Below are 27,821 nucleotides of genomic sequence, written 5' to 3'. Positions count from 1 at the left end.
CAAAATGTTTCTATTTGTAGAAAAATTATAAGAAAAATTTTCACCAATTTGGGAGGCGAAGGAAGAGGAGCATCTCGCAATATTTTCTCTCTCTTTTTTTTTTTTAAATATGAGTTTCTTCTACAAGCATCTATTCATAGATCAAGCAAATACACGAGTTTGCCCAATAAAAGATCGCACGCGTGTTTCAATGCAGATTTTTCTGCCGGAGAATTTTTTACTATTTACGTGACATTTCACGATACGTTATTGACATTTGCGGCCGCGAGCGCCGTGGTTAAATGTAACTATAACCAGTTTAAACCGGTCGCTTCCTAAAAACGTACAGGGACTGACCCGTATTTAACGGAGCGCGGGTGCACTCTCCTTTTTTTTTTATTATCAATTTACGTGACACTCACGTGTTCGTCTACAAGCCGCCTTTCGTAAAATGCCAATGCGCGCGACGTGTGTTTGCGGCGCTCGTTAAACCGTCAGCTGACAAGTCGGTATCGGCTGGCTCATGTGACCGGCAATTTGTATCGACGTACAAATTTGCGATTTGCACAGATATACGTCATCGCGAAATTCTAAAAAGGTAAACGGATGACGACTCTTGTCACGAGGGGAAGCAAATCGCGATCACGCGCCACAGCGTTGAGGCTGTGTGGCACATAAAAAATGTAAGCAGTAAGCAAATGAACATTTCGTTACTACTTACTCTCTAAAAATTTAATTTAGAGTTGAATTGTCGCTCTGAAGAGTGAAATCTCTCATGGGTTTTCTACGATAAGTCATTACCTGTAAGTCCTAAGCTTTAAATCTTAAGTCGTAAGAAACTGATCAATCATATTCTCGATTATTCTCCCCACATCGATTGTGATTGACACTTAAGACTGAAATCTTAAGATAAGATTGAAAGCTTAATAGCTTGTCATAGAAAGCCCATCACTTAAAGATTGAACATTGAGCCACTCTCTTTATCAAGACAAGTTCAATTTTCACTCTTTAGAATAAGATTCCACTCCAAGGAATTTAGAGAGTACGTTATTGCCTTTTTTTGTACTGATGTGCCTTTGTGGTCGATTCGCTTACGGTTTACACGTATCTTATTACCTTACGTTTTTCTGTACATGTTGTAACTTTTACCACGCGACGAAACACGAGAAGATCCCCCATACGTGAGAGAATGCGATTATGGAATCTCAATTCGGGCAGAAAGAGTTTCGTTAACCGAAGCATCGACACCGAGACGACTTGCGTATGACCTTTCTTGTCACCTCGCTCGAGTGGATCGCGACAATCTGTCGCGATCAAGTTTTTGTCAAAGGGCAGAGCCCCGTCGTCGTCATCGTTAAAGATCGAGGGAGTAGAAGAGTGAAGGAAAGAAAGAGTTCAGCGCGTTGGAGGTTTCCACTGATGCCGTTGCTAGGCATCCCATATACGGGTGAGACAGAGACAGAAAGAGAGAGAGTGAGAGAGAAGAAAAGAACGAGCGGGGAATAAGCGACGGGCAAAACGAGAAACTCGAAACAAAGAAAGAAAGAAAGACAAAGAGAGAGAGAGAGAGAGGGGGGACGAGGGGACAATATTCCGCGCGTTTCGGCCAGTCTCGGCGGCCGGTCGCGCGGCGATCGGGCGTGCTCGCGTCTACCGCGATGTCGGCGATTCGATTCGATTCGGTTCGGCTCGGTACGGCGGCTCGGAGTTCGGAGTATTACGCGCTCACTTCAGTCAGTTCAGTCCGTTACGGTGCGTCGCGCGGCGTGTACGGGCGTATACGGTGCACACAGGGACGCGCGCCTTTTCCACGTTCAAGTTGAAAGGGGTAGCGTGTACACGCGGGGGAACAACGCGTCTCTCGTGGCGTCGCTGCGAAAGTGCGGAGGGCGCTCACGGGTGTAGGAAAAAAAAAACACCGAGATCTCCCCCCCCCCCCCCACTTTCTTTTTCGTCAAACTCGCTTTTTCTCTCTTTCTCTGCCCCTTTCGGGTCGCACTCGTAGCACTCGTAGCACTCGTAGCACGCGTCCCTGACATGCGGCCGGCGCGGGCGAGCATCAGGACGAGCCATTGTCCGTGCCGTTTGACACTCAGGCTACTCGGGGCAACGGCCAGCCGCGCAGCCGACTTAGCTGACTCTCGGACTCTCCCCGCAGCCACTCGCAGCCGTCCGCACCGAGCGAGCCAGCTGAATTCATCCGTCTGAACTTATCTTACCTGCGGATCGCGGCGCGGGGAAAAAGACGAGCGGAAGGAGGTAGTCGAGTCGGGGATATTTTTATGGTGAGTATCTTCCTGTCTTCTTATCGTGTCAGCCGGACGCTTTTAAATCTTTTAACGCTCGATTCGGCAGCAGTGGACTCGGCACCGCTCTTTCAAAATAGTCTATGTAATTTTACCGTTCCTTTTTAATTCGTTATCGATGATACTTTTATTTAATTTTTTGCAATGATATTCCTTTATTGTGGAAATAAAGATCGACTTTAACCTCGGTTTAATTTAATCTTTATCCTTTTTTTAATATTGTTAGAGTTAAAAAAAGGTTAAAAGGAAGATTAAATCAAGATTAAAGATTATCTGCAGTAGAAACGGACGTAAAAATAAGAAAAAGAGGAAGAATAAGTTCGAGAGAATTAAAGTTAACCTATATTAGTGGAAACGTGCATAAAAAAAATAATATTTGTTTCTGCGATAAAGGAATATTATTGTCGGCATTGGAATAGATGCACGTTTTATTCCGATAATGATTTTGAAACACGTACATTTGCATATCGCGCCGTTACTTTTCCGATATCGAAACAGTTACGGAGGCGCGAATTTTCCCGTCCACGCCTAAATATGCAAATACGAACCGCGATGTCAGGCGTTGTGGCTTACTGGCGGGGTTTCCTTTGGTTAGTAATACTATCACATGTCCTATAAAGGCCACCAATAGAAACACGTCTCGCTGTAACGTTAAGTTTTTTTTGTTCAAGAAATTATTCAAATGCACGAAGCCATATCGGCTACTTTACAATGCTATTCTGAAATGTCAATTTCGTGACACAGATACCGTGTATCGGAATTCGTTAACATAAAAAAAAAAAAGAAAATAGATAATTTTCAAATGGAGGGTCGTAATTTTTTTTGTTTTCGTTTTAATCTCGCATAAAACTCGTCCATAACTATTTGACGTATATATGTATATTTGACAACTGAAGATTTAAAGATATATGTATACTGTTGATATAAAAATGCTGGCCAGAAAAAAAGTTTTGACGCAAAGGGTTAAAGTATGCGCACTCGTTTGTTAACTTTGACTTATATTCCGCATATATATTATATTTCCGTAGCACGACTTTGCGTAATCTGTCAAGAGTTAACATTCGAAACACTCTGTTCCATTGCAACGTGCCAGGCGCTCAGCGCAACGAACCGATCGACGTTTCTCCACGGCCGTTCCTTTTTCTTTTTTTTCCCCCCCTTGCAACGCGAAAATAAAAGGCCGAAGGTTCCGGTGGCCGAGCTGGTGGTACATACCATCGGTATTGTCGTGTAATGTTATTATTTTCGACAGTTCATGCTCCAGTTAAGCGGGCGTAAATATTTCAAAATAGTTCATAATAGACTCGTATATATATATATATATCTATATATATATACAGGGTGTCCGATGAAGACTGCGACAACGCTTAAGGATAGATTCTTAAGATGATTTTGAGACGAAAATCCTAATACCAAAATGTCAAGGTTATTAACGTTTTTGAATTATAAGCATTTCAACTTAGCGAATTATATCGCTTAAAATTTGTGCATTCAGAGCATCTATTATGGAAGTCGAAATGGATTCCGATCGAAATTATTCAATTATTCCCTAGATTTCTATGTGTTTTCTAAAGAAAATAGAATAATTCCGATTGGAATTTATGTTTCATGATAGGTACAATGCAAAATGCCACTCACACCTAAATGCGCAATTTTAGACGATATGATTCGCTAACACGAGGTTTGTTTTCTGTGAATTAGTATACTTTTGTAACTTAAAAGGAGATAAGTATACAGGGTGATTTTAATATATTTCGTCACCCATCATGAGCAGGTAGAGTGAATTGAACTGAGTCGAAAAGTCATTTACCATTTTGCAGTTTACGCAATTTACAACGAGATATGAATTACTAAAAATTGCCAAATACTGACCTTGAATAATTTTTTTACTCAAATATTGTCAGCTTTATAGGAAAGCTACAAGAGACAAAAATTATTTATTTTCTTCTCATAGAACTCTAAAAAATTTTTTCAGAATTTTTTATCAACTTTTTAATACTGCACTTCCTTATTTTTATCAACATGAGAAAATACTATTAAAAAATTCTAAAAAAATTCTCAGAACTTTATGAGAAGAAAATAAATGATTTTTGTCTCTTGCTTTTCTATAAAGTTGATAGTATTTGAGTAAAAAATTATTCCAGACCAATATTTGGCAATTTTTAGTAATTAATATCTTAACTATTGCAAAATGATAGAGGACTTTTCGACTCAATTCAATTCACTCTACCTGCTCATGATGGGTGACGAAATATATTAAAATCACTCTGTATATGTATGTTATTTAACGAAAATGAGAAAAAGAGTTCTAATACAGTGCAGGAATAAAAAACAGACTTTTTAAATGTTTATAATTCAAAAACTTATATTATATCCTCGATATAATATATTCGATATTCCTATTTTGACATTCGAATTTTCATCTCGAAATGTCTCTTTAAAGAACATTCTGTATAGTGAAAGAAAGAAAGAAAGAAATCGAAATTCAGTGGTGGTCGAGAGATGAATGGACAAATAGGAAATACATTCAGTGAAATTCCGTTTGAATTTTACGCATTGACACTCGCGATTCAGCCGTACGATACGACCGTCATAATAAAACCCACGTAAACTACCGTGAACGGGATCAAGATCGCAACTCGGAGACAGCGCGACGCGACGCGACGCGACGCGACGCCTCGGCGCGCGTTTAGAAAGTTTCGGATTTACACTAACTTACGTAATATATTTCGCATTCGGGATCGTAGCCGAGCGTATAGCCGATCTTTACTTCGCAACGTCGAGCCGTATTAACCGCTTTCGATATTGTTTTTTTGATCCGTGAAATTTTCGCGATTTATTTTAGTATCGGATTATATAGCCACACAAGTTTTCTACACGTTTCGTGTCTTTTCGGCTGTGTATCGAAAATTTATGGCACGCCATTAACCGCGAATGAACCTCCGAAGAATATATTTTTATAACTCGTAGATAAATTAACGACTGATTCTCTTAACGATTGATCTCTTTTATATTTATGAATATTTATGAATATTTTGAAAATGTTCCTCTAACGCGTGAAAAGTATCCGGTGGTTTGCGAAATTGTTAACTTTTCTCAATCCTTCCTCTGCAATCTGAGTCTTTCCTCTGCAATCTTTTTTTGGTACAAGCGAAATCTCACTCTTAAATTTCAATTTTTATTTTTTTTAACATTTGAATTAAAAAAATTATTTGACGTAATATAGAGAGAGATATTTAAAAGTAACTTTGAATTTTTTTTAAAGCTAAAAATGACAAAAAAAAACTCAGATTGCAAATGGAGTAAAAATATAATTGCGGATACACAGGAAAAAGAATTTAATTGCATCAATTAAAATTCTGATTGAAAACGAACGAATCAGAATTTTCTAATTTGAATTCATTATAATTCTACTTGAGAGATAACCAAAATGATCTGATTAATATAATTAGAATTTTCTCATTTGTTTATTTTCAATCAGAAATTTAATTTAATTAAAATTAAAATGTGCATGGAGTATGAATGTTAATCGTAATATCTAAAAAATTTTCATTATTCCAATATTCATCATATTTTCTTGTTATCGAGAATGAAGAAAACGATTCATTGTTAAACTTTTTTTTTTTTAAAGATTCATGATATATTTATTGCTTCTTACGTATATTATATTACCGTCGTGTTATTCAGGTTTTTCTCTATAGTCATCTTTATGTATCATTTCTATTGAAAATGATTAGTTGGCTTGCATATATATATATATATATATATATATACGCGATGTGCGTATTGGTTTCTACAAATCGGTGTCTCGAGGATATACTGCGGTATTCTCTACAAGTCAAATGAGGTTTAACGACTTCGCGGCGTGCACGACGTTTACATTTAAGGAAGGTGCACGATGATTCACACGGTGCTTTACATGGTGTTCATCGTTGTAACCGACTGATGTCATCGTTAACGATGCGAATGTTTTCAAGTAAAAATAATAATGCCGTTACTCTCGATTATAAAAAGAATTTCTCTCCTCCTTCGTTTTATCACATCACATGTAGGACGTGCGAATATGGAATAAAATCAATCACATAACTCATGAATTTTTTCACCAGCAATAAGTATCGATTGGTCGCTGATAATTATAGATATTAAACAAGGGAGGGATAATCTTATTTAGAATTCCTCCTCCGCTGGTCGATTGACGTCAAGAATCCCTTAAAATTCTCCATTGCGCCGGGCATGACCGAAAGTGACTGGCAGGTACCCTGCTGGTACCAAACGAAATTAGGCGGCTGCGAATCACGATGGAACAGTACCCGATGCTCCGTTATTTTTGTTACAGACAGTCTTTTAATAGACTGCACCGCCGATCTTTGTATATGCGTGAAAATTGACTTTGCTATTTCGTTTCGTTTCGATGTTGCTTCGTATACGCGCGAAATGAAATATACATACAAAGAACGTATAAAAGTTTCAAGATCGATAAACAATTAGAAGAAAAAAAAAAACTATCGGCTCACATGGATCTGCGGTATCAAGGATCATAATAAAGAACCAACCTGCGGAACGGGGGAATCAAGGTTCTCAGGAGTCAAGGATCTACATTTGTAACAGCGAATCTGTTCCTTCAGTTTTCTAATGACAACGAAAATAGAAAACCTGATAAATTACTGTTATGTCGTATATAATTATGGCTGACAAGTAAGAAAGTCGAGAGCTCCCGTAGTGAAAGTAACGTGCAACTCTAAGATATTATCCCGTAACGAACCGCTAACATACGAACGTACATGCGATACGTATAATATTTTACTCCGCGTTCGTTTGAACATCTCGATATCGTGTTCCAATTGCATTTCGTATCGGAAATACGATACGAAATTTCTCCACTCTGGGGGCCTTTACGTGAGGCCTTTAATCTAGTTCCCCAGATTCGCGGGAGTTAGTTACTGCGCTATCAAGCCGAGTGCATTAATTATTTTTCTGACGTTTGACACACGCCGGCACCGGCGTCGATTACGTGCACGAACTTATCTTCGCTTTCTATGTATGAAAATCAGGGGAAGCAGCCTGGAAAAGTACCGTTACAACATTTCCTTGCGATTATCTTGGAAAGTTCGCGCGATTCCCCGCTGGTCTCCCGCTGACTGATGCAGTTAGTGTTAATGCCTGATAAGAATCTGACCCGGTCAACAGTGATTCTCATTCGCCTTAACCTAGTTCGCACCAGGCCTGATGGGTGCAGACCGATCTGTGCCACGATTACGGGCGCAAATCGTGCTGGTAACGATAACGATAACCAGTGCAATGCCAACGCCAGCATGTCATTGTTGCTGTAACGTTAAATGGAATCGCGCGCGCTTTAAATGTCGCGAAAGGTAATAGCCGTTCTTTGATGATTTACTAATATACTAGTCGAGTTAATCGTTATTCAGACATGCTCATTTTAGTCGTAAATTTATTTATGTAAATACGTTCAATAGCAATATTTTTATTTCTATTCAAGCAAAATCAATGTATCGCATGATAAATGATGTATCGTATTATTTAAAAATTCTACGTTCATGGTCATAATTTAGTTGGATCACTGTTATTTTTATTAGCCTTGTCGGAGGTGCCAATTTTATTATTTCTTATTTTTATTTTTGATTAATGAAGAGAATTATTTTGATATTTATATTGACTCGAAGAAGCGTCGAAACGTTTATTAATTTTATTATTAATATAATTTTATTATTAATATAAATTATTCTAAGTATATATTATTATAATATTGCGCCTAATTAACTGCGCCTGACTCTCGTTTGCTTTGTACATACTTTGAATCGTTTTGGAATTTCGAGAATCCGTTAATTGTAACAATTTTTAGAATTATTTCTATCATATTTACACATCTTTAATATTCCATCGATATTTAATATAAAAAAGAAAAAATTGAAATGATTAGTCAAAACGGCACCATCGACGGCTCTTAAATGTATTATATTTCAGGGAGAATTTACGAGAGTCGTGTATTTCAATAATAAAATTCATCCGCGCAGTTTAATTTCACGATTTTTCATTGAACAAATTATCTATCATAGAAAAAAAAATGACAATGCAGAGTCAAGAGGCCATGTTAGACGAGCAACAGAGGTTAAATACGGTATATATTGTTGCGATAAGCAGCGTAACTTTTCCTTACGACGCCGCAAAATAGCCGTTAAACGATTCGAGTTGGATTAAGGAACTTTCCTTCGAGTGATACCAGATGAACGCGAAGCACGATTCTGATAACGTAATCACCGCGAGACGAGAACAGAGGTATGTGCAACGATCGAATCGCGACGTGACAAAAGTCCAAGAATAACGTATTCGTTTAGAATTCGACGAATACACAAAGTGAGTCTCGATTCTTTCCCTCCTCCCCCGACTATATTTAGCTTGGTGTTTTCTCTTGGTGGTTACTCTTTTGTAACTCGCCGGATTCCTCAAATTAATGCGCTCCGTATCTTCCAGCTTTTATCAACGTTTGTCAAGGTGGAGCACCGCGTGAATTATACGTGAGAAGCGAACTGATACCGAAACGTGAAATAGTGCGAAGCGACATAACGATGACGCATATCTGTAGATTCAGCAACGCCCAGGTAGAATTCACGAGAGTTACATCCGAGATAAATTCTTCCAGCAATTCGTTCAACTATTTGTTTTCTTGCGTTTAACGATATAACGGCGAGATAGAAAATTGGCGATAGACGATGGTGCCTATATATATTACGTCATGATGATACATCGTAATGTATCATCGTCGAAATGTATATGTCGAAGAACATAATCCAAATATACATTACAATCGTAAACAGCAGCCAGTTGAAGAACTTATGAGAGAAGTATAGGTACATCAATCGGATAATAATCCGTCTATTAAACTCCGACAAACTAATTATAGCGACCGGTGATTAATGCGACTGTTGGCCGCATTTGTTGACTGCCTGACCGAACACCTGTGCTAAATCATTCGAGATACAGTTGAGATGGGAATGTCGCACGAGAGCTAGAATATTGTTAAAGCCGCAGCAGGTTGCCAAGATCAGATGCCCTGTAACACTCGGGCATCAAAATATAATACATGACGCGATAAGTAATTGTCTGCGAATATACTCGTCATAATATTCTACGAATATTCTGACGTAATAATCGTTCTGAGGTCATCTCGTTATTATTCACGTAACGTTTAAAGATTGTTATCAATTTGAAAAATCATCAGCGGTACGTCAAGAGCGCTCTTATAAGTATTTCCTCCGAAATTATCTTTTCTGAGATAATACGTTTCGAAAACAGATGAGAGGCCGAAGTACTGAGCTATTATCGAAATTAATCCGTAACAATCTTTCGATGTACAGGTATGCGATCTTGATCCCGTTTAAAGTGCTTACGAATTATTAATTCACGCTAAAGAGGATGCCTGCGTTAAGTATTTTCGCAAAAATTATCAACGTATTGTAAAATTTCAAAAATGCAGATAACGAGCCCCAGAGATCGCATATGTGATTCACGACTTTTCGACGTGTACACGACGCGATGTCCTTGATCCGTACGATTTTTGCACGCGATACAGCGCATTCTGCATACGTCATATCGTGTCATTGCGATTTAGCGGGAAAATTAGCGTGGAAGTTTACACGTACCCTCCTCCACTTAAAAAGTTAGTACAAGGCGATTGCGATCGCGCACGAAGCAATTAACGTGACTCGAGCTCGCGTCGTTACGTTCGAATCGATTTTGCCCGCGTATCGTCGCTTTTTCACTCGAATAAAATACCTTTGTTCACCGCGGTGAGCTTCGGCGAAACGCGAGTGTAGTTCGATATATATATATATATATGTGCGTTCTCGCGCGATCCGATGCATAATTATTCCGCTCCTATGTGTATACGCACGCGCATCCGCAACGGGGCTTATCGTTTATTAATAATGCTCCGTGCATTTTGCCACGATGAAATTTTAAGGCGTTCAATCTGACGTAGGCGGTATGCGTCGAGACGATATTTCAAGATCAGCGATCCGTTGACGGGCGTACCGAACTAAAAAGTGTCGACCTTGGTGTCGGTACTGACATGGCACGGCTAAAGGATAAACGGTAGCCGTTTAAGCTGACAATGGAATATAAAAATAAGATATAAAGCGAGGAGAACACGCGCGAGGGAAACGCTGAAAATTACGGCGTGCAAGGTCGAGGTATATTAAATCCGTCGCCTGAAGTCAGTTATTAATTGCTGCTATTAATGTCGTGAAAAAAAAGTGTTGATTGGCCTTTAAATTGGAATAATTCGCGAGCGAATTATTCTAATTTATTCTATCGTTAAAATCGTGCTTTGATCCGTCTTTTTCATTCTTTCTCTCTCAAGTCGATCTTTGATATTATTCGATTCGATGTACGTATTAATGATAGGTGGCGAGTTGCAACACACGAGTTACGCGCGAATGGCTGCGAGCCAGTGTTCAAGATGCTAACAAGCCTATGAAATGCCTATGAACACTCCCGTCCGCCGATATCCGTCCGTGGAATTCACTAATTGAGAAATTCGAGGCGCACAAGCCACAAGCGTTGCGAAATGGGTGTCGAAAGCTCGAAGGAAAAAGCTATTCGCATAATAGACAAATTTAATTTCTTCTTGCAGAGAGGATCGCGTCATGAATTTCCGCCGCTTCGCAGTGGCGGATGGTATAGCGAGACATGGGAATCTTCTTTTTCTCCTTCGGGAAACACAAGTCTCGAAAAAAAAAAATTGGAGTGCTACTATTCGAAGGAAATTGCAGTATTCACGCCAAAGTCGCCTCTCAGCGTATCTATCATGGAAAAAGTCGGAATGGATTTCGATCGGAATTATTCAATTATTTCCTAAATTTCTATTCTAGGGAAAACGAAATAATTTCGATCGGAAATTATTTCATTCCGACATGTTCCATGATGAGGTGGACCCAAATGATTCTTGGAGTGGTTCAATGTTCGTTCTATTGTTTAGTATTCATTTTTTTTTAAATTTTGACATCATACACGATATATTCGAGAAAGTCACTTTCTGTGTCACTTTTTAATAGCGATATTGCAATATATGTTAGATGAGAACGTGAATCTCATTTACATTTATACGATAACTTGATTAATAATTAATATTTAAATCTGAAACGTAACTACTTTCGTCAGAGAGTTATTCACTTCTAGACTCAAAGTTACGAAATATTTATCACTTGGAACACTATAGAAATGTGATGACATTACTTAATGGCTCGAAGAGAAACAGACACGTTAAGAGATTTTTTGTCGTTATTTACACTTCTTTTGCAAGTAACAAATTCAGACAAACCTCTCCGTATCAAATTTAAGCGAATATTGTATTTTTTACCGATACTTTACTCTTGTATTCCCTACACCATGAGAGGTTTTCGTTATTATTAGCGGAATTAAAAATTCGTTACTCGATATATGAGGCAGTTAGTGGCGGATATTGCGGTTTCCGAGTTGCGTTGTTTCGGAAGCAAACGTCGTGCACAAAAGCGAGAAAAGTTCCAGTGATGTCAGAAGCACGTTGATGTCTGAAACCCGCATAGGACTGCTCGCTGCGTTCGTTCCTACATAGTTCTCTTTGTTCGTTATGTAGTGAGTGTTTTAAAATTAATACGCTTTCTCATCAAATATCGTCATCGAGGAAAGGTCTAGAATTCCAGATTTGACGGTTAAAATATTCAAGGATATTTAAAATAGCTCGTTCCTGTTTAACTTTCTTGCTTGCTGGAAACTCGGCGAGTGTCGGAATTATTGCGCTTTCTCAACGATACCGTTAGTCATAAAAAAAGGTACGAAAAGTCCTTGGTTTATTTGTCGAGGTTTTTAATATAAAACATTAATAACGAATTTTATTGTTAGGACAATATCAATTCTCTCTCTCTCTCTTTCTCTCTGAGTTCTAGATTTAAGTATGTAGTTAATGGGAAAACCAAAACCGTGCGATAATTCTAATGCATCCTGCGTCAATTACGCATGAATTGAAATCTCGTAGATATAAAATACTATGATTGAAATAAAATAGATAGATCACTGTGCTCGATTAGACTTTATAAGATGTATAATATCGAATGATAATATATCACGATCTTGCAAGCGGAATAAGATATAAAAGTTCCATTCCTATTAAATGGGTGTAATTATCTTAATGGGATAATTGATGATAGCGGACTCTTTAAGAGTGCGTCACTCTTTGCAAAGCTTTCTTGGGGGGCAATTTGTAGCATTGCGTTATTTACGCGATTATCGCTTCGAATATTATACTTATCAACGTTAAAAATGGCAAGAAACTTAGGAAATAAAGATTAACGCAAGTCAAAAACAAGCAATGTCATGTACAGAGATATACTTTTACGACATCTGCCGTCGACAATAATAATATAAGCTGCGAATATTTTCCCTGAACATTTATTAAACAGTCATCTAAAATCTTTTCTAACAATTGTGGTAATTTATGTTAAAATTATTCATATATCTAACAAAGAAAAAAAACTCATTGACTCCCTGATGAGTATATTTTTGGATTTAATAAATGTAATATTGTTCGCACGCGACTCGACGTATAGAAAAAAGAATGCAATGTAGCGAAGAAGTGAACGGTAAAACGTCTTGGAATTTGGAACATCTCGTATTCCGACCAGGAAATGAAGCTGTATTCGATGATACTCCGACTTGCCCACGCATTCTTTCCGTATTAAGGAACAAGACCCTTTTTTTGTTACCAAGGCGATATGAATTCATAGGTGGTGATGTAAATCCGAGATCGGGGAATCCCATACGATATGCGAGTGTCGTAAATATTTTTACTCCCTTCGAAGTGATACGGAAGTGGCAAAAACAGACATGACATAGTGACATGGTAATAAATAATGAAATATTAAATTTGGGAAGGTAAAAGGAGATGATTATTCATGAGGAATTAATTAATTTTAATTACTGGCGCCGTAAAAAGGAATAACTTGACAAGAAATGCAGAGACATCAACTTCTCGCATTCGCTGTTTTGTTAATGTAATCGGATGCTGATACGATGCGAAAAGTAGCGACGCAAAAACGTGTATTTGCATTGCTATGAATACGCTTGGTGATATTTTACGATCTTCTTCCGCAGCTGTGGTAAAGATTAAGGACACTTTTATATTATACTTTGCAAATCTTAATGACCTTAATGTCGACCCTATCTATCTCTCACACTGCTCTTTCCACACCTGTCTACGTTCTGGTATGCTAATTTCTCTCTCGCGCATTCCGCTAGATAATCGCGTAATCTTGCGAGATTGCGTTGCAATAAGACTGGCGACATTTTATCCGAGGTCGATAAGATATAATATTGGCTCTCGCAATCATATGATACTTACGATGTACTTACATTAATGCTTAATATAGACATCCCCCTCTCTGCTCTCTTTCCTAAAGTGATTTTAAACATTTCGTCAATGGCGGGATTCCTCAGTCCCACGTTGTTTGCTCATAGTGTCAGTTGGTTCTCGCGAGACATCTTAAATATTTGTCGTCTTTAACCGTCCTCTCCATTAAGCGACTTCCAGGGACGTTAATTTTTTTCAACGGGCGAATTCACTTTTTAATTAAAGTGACGTTTGCGTCCGTGAATAACTCGTCGATAACTTTGTGCCTCTGTCTTTTATTTCATTATTGGTCTCCGGAAAATTTCCGGCAACAACGAACACTGTCTCAAGGAAATTTTGTTTACGAAATGAATTTTGATTTACGCAACGTGGGGTGAGTAAAAAATTTCATAAATCCGTGCGATGTAGAAGATTTCGCCGCGCGAAATTGCGGAAGCCAAGATTTGTTTTTACGAAATCGCCATTCTTTCGCGAGTTTGTTTTTTAAACGAGTTGTATATTTCCGTTTACAGAGCGGGGTATAATATCTGTATGTTGCATCTCACACTGGATGTATACTCTTTTTTTTGAGCGCGCGAAACAGAGCGAAGAGATTTTACTATCGTATTTTAGATTTCTTCGGAATTACTATTTATTATTATTTAAAGTTTCGGTGTCGATTTGTTGATCGAAACGTTACTTGAAAATTTTCTATACGTGCAATTTTCCCGAGTGTTTTTCGTCCTGAATTTTCCTTTCGTCGTTTCGTCTTGAATGACATGCGACAGGGAGTTATATCGGAAGTTCAAGGTGTGAGATTTCTGGAATCAATCAATCCTTTTGAATTAATCGCCGGTGAAATAAGATGCAAGACCAAATGTCAACTGAAGGAATTCTCCGGAAAGAGCATCGTAGATGTTATAGCGCGTGACTTAACTTTTCAACAATGCTACAAAAAATATCGCTTATCATTATATAGTCGCGCTTGTTCGATTCATCTGCTGACTTATCGTTGGGAAAACAGATTTGATAATTATTCTCGAAGAGGGCGTATATAACATCGAGAATGATTTAATATGCGAAATAAATTGCACAATGTAAATTCTGATGTAATTTTTTCTTTATCTCTTTATTTCATTCTTCGTCATCGACACATCTTTTTTATTTACTTTTAAACGAGAGGTGGACACATCGCTTTAAACTTTCCGTTGCGTCTTATATATATTTTTCAAATTAGATACCTTTTATATTGAAAATTTAATAATTATAAATAAAAGATTCTTACGCAAAATCTATTTTAAGTTGTATCTTGCGGCTGTTCCGGTCGTAGCGTTGCGCGGCCGCGATACTCGTAGTTGATAAGAAATACTTGAGAAATACTGTTTATCGAAACAGTAAGGAAGCCGAAAGAACACAGTAAAAATAATGCTTCTGGTGTCTATTTTATCTTCAAGGTCTTCGAGAATGGAGCACGAAGAACTGGTACGAAGGGAATAAATGTGATCTTGGCGCCATGTTATGCCCTTGTATCGAGATCAACTAAGTTTCACATATCTCTGGTGAGTTACCAGCCTTACCCAATTCCCTTGTTAACCCAATATCGAACGACCTTCGGAAGTATTAGAGTAGAGATTTCCAAGATACGAGTCTTCGCGCGTGATAAATTGTGTCTCACGGATCGTAATGCCGCGCTGTCTGGAACTTACAATTAGAGATCCATCGCAACTGTATGGAACCGATTTGATTCTCATTGAAATATATTGTTAAACTTAAAAATCTGAAAGAAAAAGTTTTTGTATCGATCCAATTTGATATTTAAAGAGTGAAATAATCCCTCAAAAAGAGTTGACGCTTATATTTGATTCAAATCAATTATATTGATGAAACGATAAAATATATAAAAAATGTTTTAGACAAAAGTTTTATGATTTTTAATATACTTGACAACTATGTATTTAGATTTTCTGAAAATCCAACATTTTCAAAATATCCTCATCCCCATTAAGTTTTAAAGGGTTCTTTTGTCCTTTAAAATTCAAATATTAAATTTGATATTTAAAGAGTGAAATAATCCCTCAAAAAGAGCTGACGCTTAAATTTATTCAAATCAATTATATTGATGAAACGATAAAATATATAAAAAATATTTTATATAAAACTTTTATGATTTTTAATATACTCGATAACTATGTATTTAGATTTTCCAAAAATCCAACATTTTCAAAAAATATCCCCGTCCCCGTTAAATTTTAAAGGGTTCTTTTGTCCCTTAAAATTCAAATATTAAATTTCAGACATCTCGTGACAGATTAGTTCTTATAACAAAACATCGCGTAAAAGTTGTAGTAACTTTCGAAACATCATTCGACATTGCGTTCTGTACTTATTATTGTACCATTCTTGTTGTATACGAGCGATAACTCATGGAAGATTTTGCCTGAAGTCTGTTGCGATGCGCAACCATCGTGAACATCGGGAACATCGTCGTGCGCGTCGAAATCGAACTACAGAATCGAGGCTTATCGGAGCCGCCGGAGGCGTATAACGCCAGCAACGTCAACGTCAACGTCGACGTCGACGCCGACGTCGTCAATTTCCCCGATATGTACATTTCCGCGTACCCGCATCGCGCGGGCCGACACGACATATCGCGGTCCATGTCGCTCACGACTCCGCTCACGTGAGCGGCAGGCTTTACTCGGAATGACAATGACATCTGCTTCGGATTCGCTGCCGGCGATTCTGTTATCGCGCCCGCGCCGTGCGCAATTGCGGACGGGCGGATAATGAGCGATTCTCGCGCGGTTCTGTTTAGATTTTTGTGCGCTATTTCTGGCAGGATATATACAATGGCAGACGTTGTCGCGGTCGTTCGCGCGGAAGCGATTTCGCGCTTATCAAGTGACGCGCGCGAAAATAATGCCGTTATAAGACTAGCGTGCATTACGCAGCGGAATTCGCATAATCGACACGCGTGTTGGAGCCTCTTATAGCAACAGAATCTCAAGAATCGATGAACTGTACGTATGCAAATGTATAAGTTTGCCTTCTGGTTGAAATGCTAAGTAGAATATAAATGCACTGGTTAAGATAATGCGTGCAATATTTAGATTTAACTCACGTTAAATTGTATAGTCTGAATGAAAAAGACTGTGGTAATTAAGGGGAAGTTCCTTTTGTTGTGCGTTCCAATTAATTTAATAATATTTTAAATATTAAGGAAACTCTAAAGTTTTTAGAATGAAAATCTCACTCTAAAGGGTGAAATCTTACTCTTAGGCTGATATTTGTAATCGGTTCTTATTTTAAGACCGTCTTAAGTAATATCTTAAGATGCTAACGCAGCCCTTTGATTTGGTTCGTAACGTAAGATTGTACTTAAGACAGTCCTAAATATCAGATCCGACGTATGAATACCGCTCTTAAGGATTGAAAATTGAGCCACTCTTTTTTAATACGGATTCAATTTTCACTCTTTAGAGCGAGATTCCATTTAAAAAAATTTAGAGAGAAGACAAACTATATAGAACATTAAATCTTTTTTTAATTAGACGATTAAAACAGAGTTTCAAGTCGAGAAGACCTTAATAACGTTATAACTGTGTTACATCGAAAGTATATCATGGAAAGTGTAGATTATTTTCCACTCTTCTCGTAATACCTTATATTTACGAGAGCTACAATTTTTACTGCGAAACGTATATCGCGACGATTTCGCTCGTAATACTCGGCACCGGTTATAAAAGTACATCTGAAATGACATTCTTCTCACGTGTCGCGAAGACAAGCCCGAGAGATACCGTGGAATAAGAGCGAGTTAAAGACGGGATTGCGCATTTATTGCGCAACGAGAACGGTCGTCATATGTACGAAATGGTCTCACTCCCAGCTCAATTATCACTTGCTCCATAAAATCACGTGAAGTTCTGTTTGTTTCCATTGGCATGGCATTGTATGTTCTCGTCGTCGCGAACGCGAGATCATGACTCATAACGCGGGCTCGTCGCGCGATAATGCCATTTCGGAAACCAAGATAGTGGATCGTTCGAATCCACGTTGTATGATCGGATCTCCAAACGATATTTTTCGTCAAACGGAAATAAATAGCTATCTGTACATCGTAAATCGATCATCATAAATTGATGCCTTCGACATGTTCTCTCTCTTGCTTTTATTCATTTTCTCAACATCTCGAGTTTTGAACCGCTGCCAGTTTTCGCAGCAATCGAGTGTAAGGTCGATCTCTGCACGTTGAAATGATAAGTTCCACTTGGCTTTCCTCTTTTCTCGTTATTCTTCATCAGCGCAGAAAAGAATTGTGTACGAACTTAGAATCCCATACTTTATGTCATACAAAGACTGCTGTAGATTCTTCTCTCTCTATTATTTCTCCGTTTACTCACGAAACTAAAGTCATATGAATCAAATCAAGATTATATCGCAAGACTAACTATTTTTCTAGTCAAGTCTAAGCAAATCTCGGCGCGGATTTTACGGATTACGAAACTGACGGAATTTAGGTCATTGTCACTTACCGCTATAATTTATCACTTTAAGTATTGCCTGTCTAAACAAGTATAAAGTCTAAATGAGAGGTCTTTATCTAATTAAATAATTCTTCGTAAATAATTCTATCGTAAATCAATTATAACGCCCCGCTACGAGTGCTAAGATTGATCGTGATTTTAAAATGATTATCTTGATAATATTAAAAATCGTCCGTAACGTTTAAACGAGGACTTTAAAAGCGACGAACACTTTGTGCAGATTGAGAGATAAGTGAAAAGATGTTAATGATAAAGATTATATATTGACTTGAATGATCAATCATTCAAGTAATAGCAGTGCAAAAAAAACGAGCGGATAAAGATATACTGTCATTCGAAAAAAAATTAGTTGACATTAATCAGATAAAGAAATAGAGAGAAAGAGAGAGATAGAGGAGAAGAATCGTTTTATTTTCGAATTTTTGATTATACATCTTCGCGCTTTTTGTTTACACGCCTCAGGTGTTATAATGGCAAACAAAAACGCGTTTTTTCATATTAAAATTACATTCATATGTACGCATACGCGTACCATTGATCTTTTTAAATCAACTTGTTTTATATTACTTGGAAAGAAAACATAATTTAAATACATAATTTGAACATAACTTTGTCTTTTAAACATTTTAAACACTTTAAAAATATAACATAGGCCTATATTCATAGTCTGTTCCTATCACAAGATCGTCTCAATACTATTTTAAAATGCTTATACGGCTAGTGTTTCGTCAAGATCAAGAAATTCAAGAAATCTGAATCTTGAATCAAGATTAGACCAAAACAAGAAATTGGAAATTTATTTCAAAACAAGAAATTGTTAACAAGACCAAGGTTTCTTGACAATAAGTCAAGAAATTTTTTGAATTTCTTAAATTTCCGTAACAATTTTTATTTTAATGCTTTATTATTTTAATATTTTATTATTTTATTATTTTATTTCTGATTTGAAAAATTTTGAATAAGTTAAGTTTCAACATTTTCAATTGTATTTATTGGTATTTATAATCGGTTATATAATATGGAAATGTATTAGGTGTTGGAATTAATTCGTAGCGTTTTTAATGAAAGAATGTTATTTATTTCACATGAGCATTAAAAAATACATTAATGAAAGTACTTCCCATCACTTGTAAAACGCTACGAATTAATTCCAACAACTAATATATTCATACAATTAATAAAAAAATCTACTAAACAGCAAAATAGCATATAAGCAGAGTAAATCGATTAATGAAAAGGAGTGAAGTCCCTGAACTAACCTTAAACTTAAAATTAAATTATATTCACCGTACGTCCTTGTTGTAGATATTAACCTTTACATTTATGTAAAGGAACATATATAAAATCAATATTGCGATATTACTGACAAAAGTATATCATGTATACGTTTACTTCTACTAATAATAGCAATTAAATCAGGAATGATTAAAATATATAGCAATTATAATAATTATATCTAATAATTTTAGGAATCTAATAATCTGAAATAGTTACATTTGGCAGTAACCTCACGATATTAAAAATGATGTTAAAAATTTGAGAAATATTTTTAATCTTTATCAATAGATTTGTGGACAATAGACATTATAGGCACTTTTGAACATAGTAAACTACAAGACGACTCGGCATTCAATGTATTTTGTATCTATATTTTCTTATTATCTCTTACGACATGACGTAGTCAAAGAGCCACAAGGACCCTGCTTACAAAATCAAGAAATTCAAGACAAGAAATACAATGTCAAGACGAAAAAAACGAAATTTCTTATCTTGAAAATCAAGACAAGAAATCTTGTCTTGATGAAACGTCAATTAAATACGGCGTATCCTCTAATTGGTTTGTGACATCTTAAGACTGCGGTTAAGACAGTCTTAAATATAAGAATCGATTATGAACACCAGCCTAAAGCATTTTAAGTGCGAGAGAAGAAAGGGAGACAAAGATAGCTAAGAAACGTACGCCACGCTATATTCAGAAGACATCTTCATTACATTAACCTCGGTCTGCGTGGATTATCTCTCTTTTATTATTTAAATAGACAGCGTTTGTTCGAACTGTTATATGCGGGTACAACAACGGATGATTCGCGGAAACCATCTTTTCGTGTTGAGTACAAAAGGTACATTTTTCCCGCCACGTGAGCTCGCCTCTTTCTTAAGATCTCCTCATGTGATCATCTCGATCAATCTCGTTCGTGCGCGTACAATTGAGCGCGTGTACACGCGTGTTACATATTCACGCGGATATTTTTGCAACACGGGGAAATCCGTCTAAAAATACGTGTCGACGGGAACTCCTTGAGTGCGCCGTAGTCGTGCCATTTTCTCGCGACATCATGCGAAATTGATCCATTTTGAGAACGCAATAAGAAGTTCTCCAGCGAGAAACAGGCTGGACCATAATCGAAGAATTGATCGCGCGACAGTCTCGCGTAACTTTCTTGGAACTCGCTCAGAGTAAATTTATAATTTCTTAGAATTCGCTCCCCAAGTAAAATTGAATTTCATGATAATATTTGAGGTTTCCACGAGTGTTTACTTCAAAAATGCCAGATCCACCTTCTGGCATCTTTAAATTTAATTTCTTTAAACGCACTTGATTTCCACCTTGGCACACCAGTATTACGAAATTAATCTCGCGCTAAATTAGTCGAAGGATCAATCTTGATCTTGAAATTATATTAGGCGCGCAACTAAGTTCTCGCTGTTATTTTGATGAAAATGCATCAAAATAACAGCGAGAACTTAGTTGCGCACCTAATAGTTAGCCGTCAAGACGTCGGAAGGCCGTTCTAACGGAAAAACGGCGTTGCGTTTTTTGTTCCAGATCCCGTAATATACTTATTATTTGTGAATGGATGGAGCTGCGACGGGAATTGGAGGAGGATCGGTTGCGGACCTGGGAAATCTGGAAAGATGGTGGAACAATCCGGGGATCGCGGCCTGGAGCTTCGTGCTCTTCGGCTGCTTTCTCCTCAACGCGACTCTTCTGCTTGCGTTTCTTGTCAGGCCGGGATTGCGCACCATCTCTAACAGGTTAGTGGATCGATTTCTTTCGTGCCGAGAATGATCAAGTTGAAAATATCCGAGTCGTTCCCTCGGTTTCCGTGAAGAGAAACATCGTTATTGACTTTTACTATCATTCTAGTACACCTCGGAAACTTTTATCTTACGTGTATTAGGTGCGCAACTAAGTTCTCGCTGTTATTTTCGTGGCATTCGCATCAAAATAACAGCGAGAACTTAGTTGCGCACCTGATATATATCTTGCTATACGTATCTTTGTTTTCCAAACACTTCGTTGTCCAAACGAAGTGTCAATAACTCGAATTATCGCATGCTATACTTGTTTATGGGCAAAGGGTTAATAAATAAAGGGTATGATAAATAAATAATATTGTTGATGTTGATGCGATTGCAAAATCATGTTGTCATCGAAGAAGCGGTCCAGTCAGTTGTGTCGTAGGCGACAGTTTTCGAAATTCGTTAAACGCAGTTCGTTGACGTATGTGATAACGAGCGTAATTATTCTTGTGGACAGCAAAGACCGCAGAGGATACAAGGGACGCACGAACGTCGCAACGAGTCTCGTTTGTGCGTTTGTCGCGTCGCACGCCAAACCGGAAATAAAAGCATCGCGCGCGCGCGCGCGCGAGCCGACGAGATGGAAATAATATATTTAGGCGTCGCCATACTTTCGCGTAATATTCACTGAAACGTGACGGCGATAAATAATCCACAGTGCGTTCATTTCACGCGTTGTTGCGTTCCATGCCAAGGTTAATAACCCTATACGCACATCGATGGCGACGGCCACTTCCGTTTTTTTTTTTCCCCCCCGAGTCGATAATCGACCAAACTTTACGGTTTTACTGCGATAAAATGAAATAACAATAAAGCACTGTAAAATAAAGGCTGCGGTCCGAAATAAATAGAAACTCTCGTCACGCGACCGATATTTATATCCGTGGCTTGTTCTGTATTAAAATTAAAAGCGCTTTGACGAGTAGGATCATTTTTTTTTATTGGATACAGTTGAAATTCAGTTACGGAAAATGTTGCGCCTGTTAAAAATGTCGATCGCCATATCAATAGCAGGAAAATTATTTTCTCTCGGACGCTCGCGTTTGCATGCTTTTGCCTACAAGGATGCATGGATGTATTTTCTATCGTGTCTGTAAATAAAATAGCATTTCAATGCATCGCTTTCTATAGATTGCTATTTATTAAACAAATTTCGTGCTCCTCGATCGTGGGATCTCTGCCAGTCTAAATATTCCAGTTTGTGATTTTTGTCACGTCGCCGTCGACACGACGTAATGCGGAAAGACGGAGGTAGGTAGATCGGCGTTTTTCCCGTAATTTTCATTGGAAATTTAACCGTCGTGCAAATGAGGCCTATTTGCAGGCAATGTAAAAATAACGCGTACGTGAGATGTAAAGATGACTGACGTATTCAGACTGCGACAGACTCTTATTTACTGTACAAACAAAATTTTGTTACAAATCAATATTACGCGTCGTGCTGTTTGAATATCCTGCGATCGTAAATAATGTTCCTGCGTCGCGAGACGGATGTAATGTCAGCTCTCGTTTATTGAAATTCGATTGGCCGAGACTCAACTAATTTCTGCGAATGTAAACGTTTCAGTTGAGTAGTAGTTGAGTTAGTAAGCTGTATTAATAGAGCTGCGCACTACTAAGACTGGATCTATATCATTGTTATTACGTAGACTTCCACCTGCTGAGCCAGGAAATCAATTACTCGCCGAGTACCAAACTTTGGCAACCGCAGCAACGAAATGTAATAATAAATCTGTCGTATTTTCAGAACATTTCGTCGCTGTTAACAGTGCAACTCGAAACTGTAACATTCACCACTGTATAAAGGAAAATTCATTTATTATCTCGTGTCCGACGTTTTGCAAAATAACGTGAACGATATTTTCGAGCTATACTTAGATCAAAGTGATCAGTTGAATTCGCTCGTCGATCCATTGATAACACAACTAAATGAAACGAAACACCACGAGTACTTTAAACGTTTTCAAGACGAATTTGTCATATTGGCAGAAAAACGGCGAATACAATCCATCCACGAGGAGCAAGAATATTAAGCAATTCGATACAATTCACATGACGTTCGTGTTTGCTAATACGTGACTTGTAATTAAAAACGTAGCAGAAAAATACGAAAATAAAACTCCGCTTTCTTTTCTTTCAGTGCTTTCTGTGGCTTTGTGTCTCTTTTAATGTTGCTTTCTACCAATGAATTATATACGTTTGTGTCTGTTTGTTCAATTATCAAGTCGTTTTGATTCACAATTGACTCGCGTGGAAAAAAAATAATATAAAAGATCTTCCCTTCTTTTTCTCTTATCTCCTATTCCGCCTTGCATCTTGATTGACTTATTAATCGTAACAGATCTCATCTCATGGTTTAATGAGCTATCGTCATTCAATCAACCATCGATCGCTAATTTAAGACAATCACACAAGAGTCGGACATTATCAACGTTCGATGTTGAAGACGGCCTGTTCTGTCTCAATTCCAGATTCGTGATGAACCTAACCGTTTCGAATCTGCTGACATGTGCCGTGCTGAACCCGTTGCTGATGATGGACGGCCCGACGGTGGAAGACACACTGATGACGTCTACGTCAACGCCAGATGACTTCACGTCGCCGTTTGATTCGCCATCGACGTCTCCATCGGCCGCCAGCAATATCTGTGCGATATCCGAAGGTGCCACTGCGCTCGTTACCACGTCGTCAGTGCTATCAGTCCTGCTGATTGCCGTCGATCAATATTTTGCCGTGGTGGACCCACTGCGTTATCGGGCTCGAGTGGACAAGCTCAAGTCGGCCGTGCTGATCGTCTCCATCTGGCTGGTTTCAATGACCTTCGGCTTGGTCGCTGCCTTGAACCCTAGTCCGCGTAGCCTGTGGCTGTCCTGCAGCACGTTGCTGAATAATTCGTCCTATAGCGAATTTGTATCAAACATTACCGCGACGGCGGAGACGTCGCTCGAATCCGCGTTCACGTTCCTCGGCAACGGGACCAGCGAGGAGGAGGAAGAGGAAGTGATCGATGACGCGACGCCAACGTTACTTAAAACGATCGAGTCGATCAAGATCGATAGTAGCATCGGTTTCCTCGAGAACTCTACTGTGATTTTTCGTACCATGACTAACGACTCTGTTACTTACGGATTCATTTACACGGTCGTACACAGCGTATTCGCATATCTACTTCCATTCGCCGGTGTTTGTTGGATTTATATCAGCATCTATTCGGCCGCGCACCGAAACTCTGAGAGAACTCGTAGGACTGGCTCGCGACCGATTCTTTCATCGGGTAGTTTCAGCGAAGATCCGTACTATTACGTGAAGGCACAGCATCAATCCGCTGACACGTTTTCCGAAGAGTTTCGTAGAATACCCAAAATCTCGAGTCTTTCGTCCATCGACGAGACGAGCGAGACTACGCATTCGGTCAATCAGATATCACGTCGGAGATCCTTTTCGTCGTCCTTGGACGCGGCACAGACGGGATCGAATGACGAGCAGACGTCGTCGGGAATCGTCTTCACGGTAGGACTGCAACCGGTGGAAGTGCCGTCTGATCAAAACAATGATAATAATTTGACGGAAGCAGCTGATCTGCAGACAAACTACCTCAAGAAGGAACACGTTTCATCCTATGAGAACCTCGTTGTTGGCAAATTCCACGATTCGGAAGCCGATCGGAGACGGAAATCTTCGTGTGATCTAACGAACGAGATCGGGGAATCCTCCGGGTGGATCGCCGGGGCGGACTCGAGTGATTCCGAGAACGACGACCGACGCTACGATTACTTCGATTCCTTAACAGTTCCTAAAACAACTCGCAAGATCAAAATCCTCACAGATCAACGGTCCTCCGACTGTCTTCTGTCAGTTACCCAATGCGAGAGGACAGAGGAGGAGCCATGTGACGACGTGGACAATCTCGAACGGGATTCTTTTAAGACGACGACCTGTTGTATCGAGGAGGAGGTTTCTGTTAAGACAATAGAACAGGAACAAGCACAAAACGAGATCCCGAATTCTAGCGGTAACTCGGAGAACAAGAGATCGAGACGACCCAGTCGCCGTTTGTCAAGACCCAGTATCTTCGATGCCAATGTGGAATCATACGCGATTAGTAGAAATGCAGAAAACGTTGGATACAATAGTTCGGAACCCTCGTCTTGCTTTTTGACGCCCATCGTGACGATCACACCCGCGCCTGGCAAGTCAAGTTCGCTGCATCGAGTGGCCAGTGTACGTAGCACCAACAGTTACATCAATTCTCTCAAGTATCGGATCAGCAACGGCTCCTTGTTCAGGTATCGTGAGGAGACTAGGGCGGCCAGAATCAGCGCGCTGGTGATCGTAATGGGCCTGATTTGCTGGTCGCCATACGTGCTATTGAACATGATCAAGAATCTGCCACAATACTCGGATTACGTGTTCCCGCATGAATACGACGTGCTCGCACTCAGCTTTTTAATCCTGGCCGCCTACGTGAGCCCGTTGCTCTTTGGCTATCGATCCCGACGGGTGAAACGAGAGCTGCGTAAGTTCTTCTGCTTCCATCGAGAACTCTCGTACAAGAACAATCGCAGCTTGATGGCAAAGAAGGTGCTAAAGCGACGGCACAGTAGCACTCTGAGTCACCTGGAGATGGATCATCGTTACAACATCTTCAACTGCGTCTACGGCAGGAGCAGGTGGCCCAAGGAGAAAGTGCAGTTCGTCCAGGTGCCGGACACCGCTCTCGCCGTAGAGACTTGCAGGAGTAGCTTCTCTAGCGGCGCTAGCACACAGATCTCTAGCACGTCTACGGAGGAGTGTTGAATCGCAATGGACCTCGCGAGCCTGCGCGGAATTTTACGCGTTGAAATTGCGAGAGAACTAGTTCCTTTAATGATCGATGCGATCGTACGGGAGAAAAAATATGCGCGATGCAAAGGAAAGCAGCGTAAATTACGCCTGCGTTCGCGTATGTTGTACGAACTTGGCAAAGGGCTTCGAGCGATCGAGACAATAAGTAACAGAAATAAGTACCTAACCCGATGATGAAAGGACAGTGCATTATGGTTTTTGCATTGTGGTACGTGGATCGATATATTTTTGTAGTTCGTCACAATCTTTAAGTGTTCTAATTTTACCTTTTATTTTCGGACAATACGGTGTGAATGAGACGTGAGTGTGACTGAGCGATGCGAACGTTTGTGTTCCGAGCAGTCGGCGGCTCGTCTCCTCGACTACGTGAGAATTCAATTGTCGCATTTTTCTTCCGACAACACATTCTTTTTGCTTGTGCGTAACAAGGTCTGACTTGGCAGAATAATTATGCGATTGAACATTGAAATTGTTTATTTAAAAAAACGACGCGAGTTTGGAAACTCGATGATATGCTGCCGCAAAGCCGAGTAATATCGCCTTGCGCCGTAATCAAAATAAATACACAAAACTCGTTGCGTCTCGCGTATTGGCAAACCGGCGCGCGAAACCGCTATTCGATATTTGTTAAATGGAAATATTTAGTATTAAGTATTAAGAGCGTTATCGCGCTAAGTCGTCAGGTGTTAGCCGAGACTCGAGAAGTATTAGAGTACGCCGAACTCGAAAGGAGGCTTTATTTTTTACGCTTATTGACGCACTGCATCCAAACATACTTTCTCCCCTCTCTTCCCACTTTCTATTTTTTACCTATGTTTGTCGACATAGTAATTGCGGCAACATCGTTTTGACACGCGCAGGTAGATCAATCTAGTTGCCACGGCGTATTTATTCTCTTAAGCGGCTATTTATTCGCAGAACGTCGAACATGTGTCGTCCGTACGGTTCTGTATGTAGATATGTACACAGCATTTCTCATGACAAAACTCTTCGTCGAGGCGTCGTCGTTCTCCGTCTAGAAGAGTCTACTCTGCGATTCCTCTTCCGCGGTTCTTACTTTTGTATATTACATGTGTAGAGATTCGTTTATTTATATTAAATAATTTGTATATAGAGAGATGAATGGCGAATCTCAAGTGCGCTGCTAATCCGTATGTTGTAAAATTACTCGTAATCACTCCTGTGTGTAATATTTCGTCAGCGTGATCCATATACATAAAATGTACGATATGTCATTATATCGTTTTGTATTATCCGCTATGGTGAGCTCGACAGGCTGTCTATGACATGTGATAACACCAAAACCAATATTAGCCACTTAATATTAGCTTATAATATTAATTTATGTGACTTTCTCAATAAAACACTTTTTGCGATATGCAATTCGTGTTGAATATGTAAATACATGCGTATATGCGTACGTAAACAACTTTTTGACACACCTGGATCCTAATAGACTTCGGTATAATTATATAATTATGATTGACGTGACTTAAATTAAAATTATTAAAATGATTTAAAAGAAAATCGCAGGATTATGATTTAAAGTATACGTGGATGACCAGAATAATTATGACAGCAATGGAACATTGTTGACGTATTAAATTCTAACGCACTAAATATTAGAATGGAAAACGAGAAATTCCGAATTTAAATCAATTCACAATCAGTGCTCCATTA

The 27,821-nt window shown here is 38.9% G+C and overlaps 1 protein-coding gene across 3 annotated transcripts; it reads left to right on the top strand.

The window, feature by feature from the left end:
* Positions 1–1,652: 1,652 nt before the first annotated feature.
* Positions 1,653–27,524, top strand: LOC105145879 (uncharacterized). Of its 3 annotated transcripts, none has more exons than XM_011055773.2 (4): positions 1,654–2,264; positions 15,120–15,224; positions 21,040–21,248; positions 23,768–27,524. In XM_011055773.2, the coding sequence occupies exons 3-4, from the start codon at positions 21,067–21,069 to the stop codon at positions 26,091–26,093; spliced, it is 2,508 nt and encodes an 835-aa protein (XP_011054075.2). In that variant the 5' UTR covers positions 1,654–2,264; positions 15,120–15,224; positions 21,040–21,066; the 3' UTR covers positions 26,094–27,524. The 3 variants fall into 3 exon arrangements, with proteins under 3 accessions (XP_011054077.2, XP_011054075.2, XP_011054076.2); XM_011055774.2 differs by lacking the exon at positions 1,654–2,264 and adding an exon at positions 11,267–14,059; XM_011055775.2 differs by lacking the exon at positions 15,120–15,224 and having other exon boundaries at positions 1,653–2,264.
* The last annotated feature ends 297 nt before the right edge of the window (positions 27,525–27,821 follow it).

Source organism: Acromyrmex echinatior, chromosome 11, assembly GCF_024713525.1.
Source record: "Acromyrmex echinatior isolate Ae372 chromosome 11, ASM2471352v2, whole genome shotgun sequence".
NCBI lineage: Eukaryota > Metazoa > Arthropoda > Insecta > Hymenoptera > Formicidae > Acromyrmex > Acromyrmex echinatior.
This window is presented reverse-complemented; position numbering and strand designations above follow the sequence as displayed.

What these genes read in the sequence shown, in the direction of transcription:
- LOC105145879 (XM_011055775.2), top strand. Translation starts at nt 21,067, where the DNA reads ATGGATGGAGCTGCGACGGGAATTGGAGGAGGATCGGTTGCGGACCTG. An exon ending in TTGCGCACCATCTCTAACAG is followed by an intron (nt 21,249 to 23,767) that starts GTTAGTGGATCG and finishes TCTCAATTCCAG; the next exon opens with ATTCGTGATGAACCTAACCG.